Source organism: Clupea harengus, chromosome 2 (assembly GCF_900700415.2).
Source record: "Clupea harengus chromosome 2, Ch_v2.0.2, whole genome shotgun sequence".
In the NCBI taxonomy this organism is placed as follows: Eukaryota; Metazoa; Chordata; class Actinopteri; order Clupeiformes; family Clupeidae; genus Clupea; species Clupea harengus.
In genome coordinates, this window is record NC_045153.1 from 6,781,559 (window position 1) to 6,793,315 (window position 11,757).

Genomic DNA, 11,757 nt, shown 5'->3' on the forward strand with positions numbered 1-11,757 from the left:
GCGATACGCTTCCATCGCTGTGGGCGTGTTGTAGTGTGTGGAAATATCATTTTCAAACCATCAGAGACGACACCAAACAATCTGATTGGCTGCTGCCGGGAAAAATCGCTCCTCATTTGCATAGGATTCAACATTTTCCAACTTTTATCGGCCAAAACGGTGGTTTACGTCACAATGGATTGGCTCCCGTTGAAATGCATGGGATTAGAATATCGCGTCGCTCGTAACGGTGTCATGGGTTTGCACCGTTAGACTTTTCAGGCATTTATATCTACGTACGCATTTTAAGATTCTCAATCTGAAGAAATCTCAATACACAAAAAGCTGATTTCACGCACGGATTGAGATACAGTCGCACAACTCTTCACACACATTAGCAAATAATTCTGCTGCAATAATATCCCCATAACCGTGGCTCTCAATAAGTCGATGAGGACTCATAAGCTTAAGGAATAAGGAGAGCATCGTTCCCACGCTCATGGAAATCCTGGGAAAGGCATGGAATTTTAAAATTCCATTTTCCAAGCCTCAAAAAAGTTGTGAAATGCAGTAAATTCATTGAAGGTTTTGGAAAATCTGTGAAATTTTAATGAAAATAATGATGTTCTTGTTCTTTTCGATGGATAATGTTTAGTTGGACTAATGTTCATTTCTGCAGTGTGATACGGTTTCCAATTGAATTGACTAACAAGTCTATTAGACAAGGAATGGAAATGGCTGCTGTTTAATCTTCATTCACAATAGGGCCCAACCTGTCGAGTAAACTACGCACTTTTGTGTACTTGTAGGTTATGAAAGGCATAGAAATGTCATTAAAGGTCCTTGAGGAGTCATGGGAAGGTTTTGAAATGTTGTCAATGAAAAAGGGTGGGAACCCTGTGACAAGTGTGGCTGTGTAAAAGATCTGAACAGGTGTGGCTGTCACTTGGGTGCAGCTGTATGGAAAATCTGAACAGGTGTGGCTGTCACTTGGGTGCAGCTGTATAAAAGATCTGAACAGGTGTGGCTGTCACTTGGGTGCAGCTGTATAAAAGATCTGAACAGGTGTGGCTGTCACTTGGTGCAGCTGTATAAAAGATCTGAACAGGTGTGGCTGTCACTTGGGTGCAGCTGTATGGAAAATCTGAACAGGTGTGGCTGTCACAGTCACTTGGTTGCAGCTGTATAAAAGATCTGAACAGGTGTGGCTGTCACTTGGGTGCAGCTGTATAAAAGATCTGAACAGGTGTGGCTGTCACTTGGGTGCAGCTGTATAAAAGATCTGAACAGGTGTGGCTGTCACTTGGGTGCAGCTGTATAAAAGATCTGAACAGGTGTGGCTGTCACTTGGATGCAGCTGTATAAAAGATCTGAACAGGTGTGGCTGTCACAGGTGTGGCTGTCACTTGGTTGCAGCTGTATAAAAGATCTGAACAGGTGTGGCTGTCACTTGGGTGCAGCTGTATAAAAGATCTGAACAGGTGTGGCTGTCACTTGGGTGCAGCTGTATAAAAGATCAGAACAGGTGTGGCTGTCACTTGGGTGCAGCTGTATAAAAGATCTGAACAGGTTAAAGCAGTATTGTGGGTTTAATGGCTGGTCATCAGCTCCATCATGCATCCAATGGAGAAGCTCCTTTTGGACACTCAGACTCCTCACTGTTGTAGCACAAAACTCAACCTGACGCAGTAACCACGGTTACAGCTTTTCACTGGCATTTAGGCAGGCATTGGGCAACACCAGAGATTTTATTTTATTTTATTGACTGACTGCTTTTCCTTGAGTGATTTCATGAAATAAATTAAGTTATTGTGTATCAAGCCGTTTTGAAAACATCCGTAAGTGTTTAATATAAGGAATAAATTATGTATACACCATGAATTATGTGCTTCTTCCTGACCTATTTCTATTTGTCATTTTGTCAATTTTTTGTTAGAAATGTTCCAGAAATGAGAGTTTTTAATGAGTAGTGATAACATGTTTAAGAATGGAAGCACATATACTGATCAGAATCAGAATCAGAATAACATAAACTGCAACATCATTTCTCAAAATAACAAACCAGAATAAAATAGCTACATTGTCATTTCAACTTTACCATATAAAATGTTTATATTACCATAGAAACTAAACTGCTGATCATGCATAAAGAAGAATAAATCATTGAACTAAGGCACTTCTACCGCTACATCCAAATAACATTAAATACAAACAAACTTAAACTCAAGTTTAAAAATCGTTTTTTGTTGTTGAGTTATATTACCATTCTAAAAACTAAACCGCTACACGCCGGAGCACCTACAGTCAGCGTGGGACGCCTCCGTTGATCAGCAGCGGCACCGTAGAGAGACGAGTGTGTTCAGATACGGCCCAGTCGGTCACAGAGGGCACCGTATAGAGAGATGAGTGTGTTCAGATACGGCCCAGTCGCTCACATCAAAGGCTATTTGTGTTGTTAGTCTCAGTAGCTGTGGACACATTCACAGGGGGAGCTGATCGTCTGGTCAGATCTGACGGCATTATTTCTCTGTTCTGTCTCAGTTCCAAGTATGCCAGCAATCTTACCTGGTTTTAGCTGCCGTGGCATGTGTGTACTCTAATCTTTAGATCTGTGGGTTTTGTCTTGTTTTTAGCACAGAAATTTCCCAGCCACAGTTGGCATACGGGGATTTTTGAGAAATGTTGAGAGTGTTGTAGGAACTAGTTACGTACACAAACACATCTTCTAATTGTCGAACACAACACTTTTAACACAGTGCTTTCGACACACACACCCCTCCCACAGGTATGCAGCTAGCTTTAATTTGGTGCCAGCCAGAAAGGAGCTGCGGATTCACATGATAACAGACACGGTAAGTTGACAAGGAGGGAAAAAAACAATGTGTGAAAGCTGACTGAGCACCCACAGGAAGGGACATCACATTCTCAACCAAGAATGCCTCCATCTCCTGAGCTCAGAGGGATTTGTCTGTGTAAACTATACCTGGGACCAGGAGCGATGGCAAAAGGTTGTTGATATTTGAGCTCAACAGCCAATCAAATGACACCCCTCCCTTCTGTGCACCTGAAGCACCTTGTTGTGGCTAGAGCAGTGTGTGGCTTGGATCTGAGGGCACACATAGAACAGACTAGAGGACCGTGAGGGCAATTTGTTGAATTTGACAAAAAGAGATTAGAATTACGGACTGAACCTTTAAAGATGTCACCAGCTGGTTGTAAACTTGTTTTTCTTCTCTAGAATGGACAAAATCCTGTCTTAAAACTGCTAGTGTCAGTTGACTAGACAGTTAAGGCTTTCTAAAGACAAGACCCAGGGCCTTTTTCTCAATTTGGCTCAATGTTTTTGTTTTTTTTTGCCTTTGTGACATCATCATTCTCGCCCTCCTGCCGCCAGCCAATCAGCCATTGATAATCTTCTGGGAGATGGCACCAGGAAGTGTGTAGAAGAGCAGGGCGATGAAGACGGCCAAGATGAGCAGGATCAGGGCAACGATAATGTACTTCTTATAGTTCTTCCAGATCAGGTGGAAGAAACACTTGAACGGGTTCACAAACCAGGAGAAGGAGGTGTCGGGGCGACTAAACGACAGAGATAGATAGATGAACAAACACAGGTTAACACAATGAGAGGGAGAGAGATGGAATAAAAATCATTAATTATGATAATACATAATAGCAATAATGACTATCAGTGTCATGAATGAACAAGAGGTAATTGATTTCTGAGTTGCCTACTTTGGCTTCTCCAGTGGTTCCGGTTCTTTCCGGGCTCGACCCACTGGGTTCTTCTCTGCCTCCTCTGCAGTCACCAGGTGGAACTCCGCCTCCACTTTTCCCTGCAAGGTCAAAGGTCAGAGAGATGAAGGAGTGATTCTGTAGTTGGTGTCAAAAACAACCAGTTTCATATGGAGAAACTAGACAACAGCGTCCTCATACAGTTTATCCGGGCAAACGTTCATAGAATGTTCACTGAATGTTTAATGTCTGTGATATACTCGTGTAGGCTAAATCCAAATTGAATCATGAATCTATTATTTTAAAACATTGAACTAGATGATTTTAAAAGCACAGTGATTCCTTTCAACTTTGAAAGTGCAGAAAGGGGGAAGCAAGAGATAAACGGAGAGAGAGAAAGAGAGAGAGAGAGAGAGAGAGAGAGAGAGAGAGAGAGGGAGAGGCTATGTGTCCGTCATGTGCCCACCATGACGTCCTTACCGTGAGCTCCCCAGACTTGGAGAAGGGCCACCAGCCTCGAGAGCGCTTCTGCTGGAAGATGGAGACGATCTCCAGGCTCTCACTCAGCATCTCCAGCTTACAGGCCTTCGCCGTCTTCAGCCCGCGGGGAATCCGATGCAGGTCCAGTTCTAGAGAGCCTGTTAGACACACACACACTTCAGGCCAGATAACACACTCTCAGGAGGGCTCTGATTGGAGGTTAACACACTCTCAGGAGGGCTCTGATTGGAGGATAACACACTCTCAGGAGGGCTCTGATTAGAGGGTAACACACTCTCAGAAGGGCTCTGATTGGAGGTTAACACACACTGAGAAAAAGCCCAGTGGTCAGTCCAACTCAAATCAATCTCTCTCTCTCTCTGTCTCTGTCTCTCTCTCCTCTCTCTCTCTCTCTCTCTCTCTTTCTCTCTCTCTCTCTCTACCTGTCTGTCTCTACCTGTCTGTCTCTCTCTGTCTGTCTCTCTCTCTTTATTTTTCTCTCTCTGTCTCAGGAAATCAACAGCAGGTCAGTCACTCTCTCTGTCTGTCTGTCTGTCTGTCTGTCTGTCTGTCTGTCTGTCTGTCTGTCTGTCTGTCCCGCTCACCCAGGAAGTCGTCTGCGGACAGCCGGTCGAAGTCCCAGACCTGCAGCAGGAGCACAGCGGGCAGCTTCTGCTCGGTCTTGTCCAGGGCGAAGATGCTCTCGCGCTTGCTGACCACCAGCAGCTTCTCTGCCGGCATGTAGCTGAAGGGGAACACGAGGCGCCAGTTGAAGTTTCCCTCACCTGTCAGCGAGTTGTAGTGCACGTCTGTCTCCTGGCAGTCACCCTCCAGGCCCTTCAGCCAGCTGAGGAAGAGGAGTGATGAAGAGGAGAGGGAGAAAAGGGAGGAGGAGAACAGAGAGAAGGAGAGTATGAGGAGATGAGAGGTTGAGGAGGAGGAAGAGGAGGAGGAAGAGGAGAAAAGGCAGGGGGGGTGGAGGAGGAAGAGGAGGAAGGAAAGAGAGGAGAGGAGAAAAGGGAAGGAGTGAAAACAGACAGAAGGAGAGATGGGAGGAGAAAAGAAAAGCAAGGTGGAGACAGTAAAATGGAGAGAAGAAAGAGAAGAAGTAAAAGATCAGATGGAAGGGTGTTAAATGGAGGAGAGAAGAGAGGGAGGAGGAGATGAAAGAGATGGAGGAGGAGATAAAAGAAGTAAAAGATCAGATGGAAGGGTGTTAAATGGAGGAGAGAAGAGATGGAGGATGAGATGAAAGAGATGGAGGAGGAGATGAAAGAGATGGAGGAGGAGATGAAAGAGAGGGAGGAGGAGATGGAAGAGATGAAATAGAAGATCAGGCACATAGAGGTGAAGCAGACTTCAGAAGGTAAATCCCCTCGCTATCTCTGACTATCTATCTTCACTTTTGTGTTCACATGTGTGTGTTTTTGTTGTTCCATCTGCAGACAGTGAGACAGGCGTTTCCATCTGCAGACAGTGAGACAGGCGTTTCCATCTGCAGACAGTGAGACAGGCGTTTCCTCATCCTCGTACCCTTTGACGTAGATGTCACTGGACAGCTGTCCAGTCAAGATGTTGCTGTCCTCCAGGACCACATCCTCAGTGTTCCATATGATGATTCTCAGCTCATACCTACACAAAACACAAAACAAACAGGCTTCATAATGTGTTCATAATGTATACAAACAGGGTTCATAATGTATTCATTCCTTCATTCATTCATTAATTTCATACTGAAGCTCAGGACCCATGCATATGCAACGCAAATATGTTTAAAGGGAATTCATTTACATGACTGCAGTGAGCATGTGACATAAGGAAGACTTAAAAAGACTTTTATTTTTGGACTGAAAAGAACTCTGCCTGGTAACAGCTGACAAACCAAAAACACTGAGAAACAAAATGAAATGAAAGTTTAGCATGAATACTGTCACTAGGACTCTAAAGAACCCCATTTGAAGTTGCCATGGCAGCACAGAAACGGATCCGGTCCAGCTCACCCTTTGGGCTTGCGGGGGGAGATGTCCACAGGGGGCCTGGATGGGGCATGTCCATGGGGAATACATCTACCCACATCTGCAGCTGACCCTGAGGAAGAATACACACACACACACACAGATATATATACACAGACAAATACACACACACACAGAGCTATACACACACAGATATATACACACACAAACAAACGCACAGAGAGATATCCACCCACAGATATATACACACACAAACAGATATAAACACACACACACACAGAGATATATATACACACACAAACGTGCACACACACACACACAGATATATACACGCACAAACATGCACACACAGATATAAACACACGCAAACACGCACACACACAGAGATATATGCGCACACAAACGCACACACACAGATATATACACACAGACAAATGCACACAAACACGACATACACAGAGATATTAAAGAAACCATTAGAGAAAGACCTTTACCATAACAGTAATTCCAGCAAGTCTGCTTAGAACCCTTAGAGAAAGCCCTTGGAGCAGGGTGACCGCCCCCTTAAATAAAGATTGGTGATATTTTCTCTAACCGGTGATTTTGGTTGGTTGTGGGTGTACCTGTTCCATGCCGGGTCTGTCTCTGTGGTAGAGCGTGCGCGTCTCGATGTGCTCCGGCACCAGCCGGCAGCCCACACCTGGCATCTCCGCCCACCTGTGCAGCACCCTCAGTGCCAGGTGTTCATAGGACTCCACTGTCCGCTCTGGGGAGGGGGGGGGGGGATAGAGTTAACGATCGCTCTAATCGCTCTATTAGATCAGTCTATCCGTCTAATCGCTCTATCAGATTGGTCTATCGGTCAAATCGCTCTATCACAGGGGTTTTCAACTGGTTTTGTCCCAGGGACCAGCATTCTGACTAGAAAGTAATTTGCGGCCCACTTATGTGCCTGCACGCGCATGTGTGTTTGTAACCGCCGCCGCCACGCCCCCTCCCCCCGCAGATATTCTGCCTATAACACTTAAATATGTAAAATGATCAGGGTACATCGCTAGCCGCCGCCACGCCCCTCCCACTGCACAGATATTCTGACTATAACACTTAAACATGTGCAGTTATCAGGGTAGATCACTAACCGCCGTCGCCACGCCCCCTCCCCCGCGCACATATTCCGCCTATAGCACTTGTCAGTGTAATTTCTTCGATATTTTGCACAATATTCCAGAGTAATCTGGAAATGTGTTGAAATATAAAAGCGAATTTATAAAAATACAAAAATTCAATGGTGAACTGATTAACATAGGCTCATGTCGCGGACCCCCTGCAATGCCGTCGCGGACCACCAAGGGGCCACGGACCCCTGGTTGAAAACCCCTGCTCTATCAGATTGGTCTAGGCGCTCTATTAGATCGGTCTATCGGTCAAATCGCTCTATTAGATTGGTCTATCGGTCTATCGGTTTAATCGAGCTATTGCACCGGCTCAGAGAGTCAGTCAAACTGAACACCTCAGCTCTAGGACTAGAATATTGGCCTCATGAACAGAAGAGGTCTAGATCAATGACTGTAAAAAGGAGGCGCTCCTGGATCAATGACTTTAAAAAGGAGGCGCCCCTGGATCAATGACTGTAAAAAGGAGGCGCCCCTGGATCAATGACTGTAAAAAGGAGGCGCCCCTGGATCAATGACTTTAAAAAGGAGGCGCTCCTGGATCAATGACTGTAAAAAGGAGGCGCCCCTGGATCAATGACTGTAAAAAGGAGGCGCCCCTGGATCAATGACTGTAAAAAGGAGGCGCCCCTGGATCAATGACTGTAAAAAGGAGGCGCCCCTGGATCAATGACTGTAAAAAGGAGGCGCTCGGTCAAAGATGAAGCCAACGGAGGGAATTTAAAAATGGCGGAGATTTAACCAAATATGGTTTATTCTGAGCGGACCTGGCCAATTATTTGTTTACTACACATGCTTTGGCTCCAAAGAGCAACTTCGGCACAGACTCTTCAGACTCAATTTTGCCATAATGGCCGACTGATTTTAGCTTAATTTCTTCAGAACGTACGTGCATGACACCATACTGTCCATTTTTTTAGTAGTCATTGGTCTGGATAGTGGCCTTGACTATGGTCCTGGCCCTGGTCCTGGTCCTCGTCTAGTCCTGATCTGGTGGCCCAGTAGGCCTTACCTTCATCAACAAACAGGGTTTTCCCGGTGAAGACCTTGTCTCCGACTGTGATCCTCCCAGGCTGGAAGCGCGGCCCGCTGATTCGGTTCTCCTTACAGAACTTGATGAGTAGGTCTGTGGGCTGGATGCAGTCCCTCCATGCGTTATAGCCCTCACTGCACACAACAACAACAGCACTCAGTCCCTTCATGCATTATCGGCCTTACTGCACACAGTCCCTCCATGCATTATAGGCCAAGAGAAGGAGGGAGGAGAAGAGAAAAAAACAGAAGAGAAGAGAGATGGAATTGTGAAATTGTTGTCATGGTCGGGCACTGTTTTACCACTGCACCGCACCACTGTTTTTAACTGGAGAAAAGTCAAGAGGAGAGGAGAGGATGCACTGCACCGCTGTTTTTGCCATTCAGTGACACAAAAACCCAAAAGCCTCAGGGAGAGACACAGCTAAGGGCTCAGCACAGGTGTGTTCCCTGCTCACAGTGAGTACTAGCTAATCAGCACAGGTGTGTTCCCTGCTCACAGTGAGTACTAGCTAATCAGCACAGGTGTGTTCCCTGCTCACAGTGAGTACTAGCTAATCAGCACAGGTGTGTTCCCTGCTCACAGTGAGTACTAGCTAATCAGCACAGGTGTGTTCCCTGCTCACAGTGAGTACCAGCTAATCAGCACAGGTGTGTTCCCTGCTCACAGTGAGTACTAGCACAGGCGTGTTCCCTGCTCACAGTGAGTACTCGCTGGGCAGGCCACAGGTGGCTCTGTGGCGACTGTAGAAGCGGTTCTCCAGGTCGATCTGCGTCTCCCCGATCAGGTCATCCCCTCCAATCATGTCGTAGTCATAGATGAGGATCTTCAGCAGGGACTCTTTGGGGAACGAGGCCTGGAACTCAAAGGACCTGATTGGGGGAAATAATTTTACTTTTATCATGCAGAGCATTTTAGCCACCAACTTTGATATTTCAAACATTTCTACCCTTACTCTTCTACCCCTCAGTTTCGCTACAGACCAAACAACATTGGCCACCATGAGGCCTGACCATAACCGTATTTCTATTTCTAGTGTCTGTCTAACCCCAACCCTAACCCTAACACTAGCGGGAGAAAAAAACAGACAAACACATTTGGATGTTTTGAGAGTTGTTGAGAAAGTGGCTTCAGACAAAGATTCACTGACCTGCCAAACACTGGGTTGAGCTGTTTGGGGATGTAGTTGTCCCGGTCTTTGATCTCCATCTTGCCCAGTCTCAGGACGATGTAGGGGTCTGACTTCCCGTCTGGATCTGCTGGGTGCAGGTTACTGGCCTGAGGGATAGCATGGAGGTGTTTACTTAGCTTCAGAGAACCCGCAGAACACAGAGAACACGCAGAACACAGAGAAAACGCAGAACAGAGAACACGCAGAACACGCAGAACACATACAACACGCAGGAAAAGTAGGAAAAAAAGTAGTATTGAAAAAGTAGAAAAATAAATGATTTAACCATTCACAGTGCTTCACACAGCAATCTGGTTCACACATCCCTCCTAAAAGATTTTTGCAACAGAATCTTTCTATGCACGTTGGTGCAACAATTAATTTGTCTAATTTGTTATGCTAAAGTCTTAGGCTATAACAGCATGCTAGGTACAGCACTCACACAGACTGAACAGCATGTTGAGAACAGCACTCACACAGACTAAACAGCATGTTAAGAACAGCACTCACACAGACTAAACAGCACTCACACAGACTGAACAGCAAGTTAAGAACAGCACTCACACAGACTAAACAGCACTCACACAGACTGAACAGCATGTTAAGAACAGCACTCACACAGACTGAACAGCACTCACACAGACTGAACAGCATGTTAAGAACAGCACTCACACAGACTGAACAGCAAGTTAAGAACAGCACTCACACAGACTATGTAGACCCGGATGAGGACTTTGGTCTCGGTGTTGGGTGGGGTCCCCTGATTGATCCTGAAGGGGCCCTCACACCCCTCGTCCTCATCGTCTGGGAGTTTATACAGACAGAAGCGACCCTGGGGACAGGCACAGACCAGAGTAAATACTCAACACACGTGTCAATGAAGCGCTGTCTCAGAAACACTGCACTAAATGAACATGATATCAACATGTCCATGGCCACTCATTCAAAGTAAACAAGAAAGCTGTCACAGACTGCCACTAACATAGGCAGGTTTTAGTGAGACGTTAAAATGTCAACCTTGTTCTTATAGTGTTTGCATTTGAGAGGTTGAACAAATGCATTCACCCTTAAATGACAGTATTCATGACCTGACTCAGGAGGGGGGTCGGTCCTGATACAAGCACAGAACACAGAACTCTGGGGCAATGCTGAATGCCCAGAATAGACCTAACCAAAGATTCTAGAGCATTCTATAATCTTTAGTGCTGATCTGTGTCTGTGTGTGTGTGTGTGTGTCTGTACGTGTGTGTGTGTGTGTCTGTACGTGTGTGTGTCTGTACGTGTGTGTGTGTGTGTGTGTGTGTGTGTGTGTGTGTGTGTGTGTGTGTGTGTATGTGTGTGTGTGTGTGTGTGTGTGTGTATCTGTGTCTGTTTCTGTGTGTGTGTGTGTCTGTATGTGTGTGTGTGTGTGTGTGTGTGTGTGTGTGTGTGTGTGTGTGTGTGTGTGTGTGTGTGTGTGCCTGTGGTGATGGGCAGCAGAGGAGGGGTGGGTCTCCTGTGCTCACCTTGAACTTGCCCACCAGCCGGTCGTCGCTGGTGCCCTCCTCCTCGTTGGCTTTGCCACGGTAGAGCTCAAACGTCTTCACCCAGTCATCAAAGTGCCCAAACTCCTCCTCCAGCTCTTTATCATAGATCTGAACCAACAGCGCACAGGCACAATTATTGCCACATTATAACACTAGCTTGAGCTATTTGTTTGTGTGTGTGTGTGTGTGTGTGTGTGTGTGTGTGTGTGTGTGTGTGTGTGTGTGTGTGTGTGTGTGTGTGTGTGTGTGTGTGTGTGTGTGTGTATGTGTGTGTGTGTGATGCTGTTATGGCATTGTGTGTGTGTGTGTGTGTGATGCTGTTATGACATTGTGTTAAGTGTGTGTGTGTGTGTGTGTGTGTGTGTGTACATGTGTGTGTGTATCTGTGTCTGTGTGTGTCTGTACGTGTGTGTGTGTGTGTGTGTGTGTGTGTGTGTGTGTGTGTGTCTGTATGTGTGTGTGTGTGGATGTGTGTTTGTATGTGTGTGTGTGTCTGTGTGTGTGTGGGTGTGTGTCTGTATGTGTGTGTGTGTGTGTCTCTGTACGTGTGTGTGTCTGTGTGTGTGTGTGTCTGTATGTGCGTGTGTGTGTGTGTGTGTGTGTGTGTGTGTGTGTGTGTGTGTGTGTGTGTGTGTGTGTGTGTGTGTGTATACTCCACCTGTAGGGTGGCTAGTTTAGGTTGCTC

At 46.0% G+C, this 11,757-nt stretch overlaps 1 protein-coding gene and 1 long non-coding RNA gene across 3 annotated transcripts in view; one reads left to right on the top strand and one right to left on the bottom strand.

The window, feature by feature from the left end:
* The first annotated feature begins 1,150 nt into the window (after window positions 1-1,150).
* LOC116223774 lies at window positions 1,151-1,860 on the top strand. Of its 2 annotated transcripts, none has more exons than XR_006152769.1 (2): window positions 1,151-1,372; window positions 1,417-1,860. It is a non-coding gene; the product is annotated as an uncharacterized LOC116223774 (long non-coding RNA). The 2 variants fall into 2 exon arrangements; XR_006152770.1 differs by having other exon boundaries at window positions 1,151-1,357.
* Window positions 1,861-2,777: 917 nt separating this feature from the next.
* fer1l6 (fer-1 like family member 6) overlaps window positions 2,778-11,757 on the bottom strand; it is a 27,904-nt gene continuing 18,924 nt past the window's right edge. The window contains 14 exon segments of the mRNA XM_042703278.1: window positions 2,778-3,558; window positions 3,715-3,815; window positions 4,195-4,352; window positions 4,800-5,041; window positions 5,728-5,826; window positions 6,195-6,231; window positions 6,234-6,282; window positions 6,794-6,936; window positions 8,355-8,509; window positions 9,077-9,247; window positions 9,526-9,653; window positions 10,253-10,378; window positions 11,052-11,180; window positions 11,731-11,757. The exon segment at window positions 11,731-11,757 is cut by the window's right edge and continues 62 nt beyond it. Of these exon segments, the coding sequence (XP_042559212.1) occupies window positions 3,378-3,558; window positions 3,715-3,815; window positions 4,195-4,352; window positions 4,800-5,041; window positions 5,728-5,826; window positions 6,195-6,231; window positions 6,234-6,282; window positions 6,794-6,936; window positions 8,355-8,509; window positions 9,077-9,247; window positions 9,526-9,653; window positions 10,253-10,378; window positions 11,052-11,180; window positions 11,731-11,757 (1,746 nt within the window). The 3' untranslated portion in view covers window positions 2,778-3,377.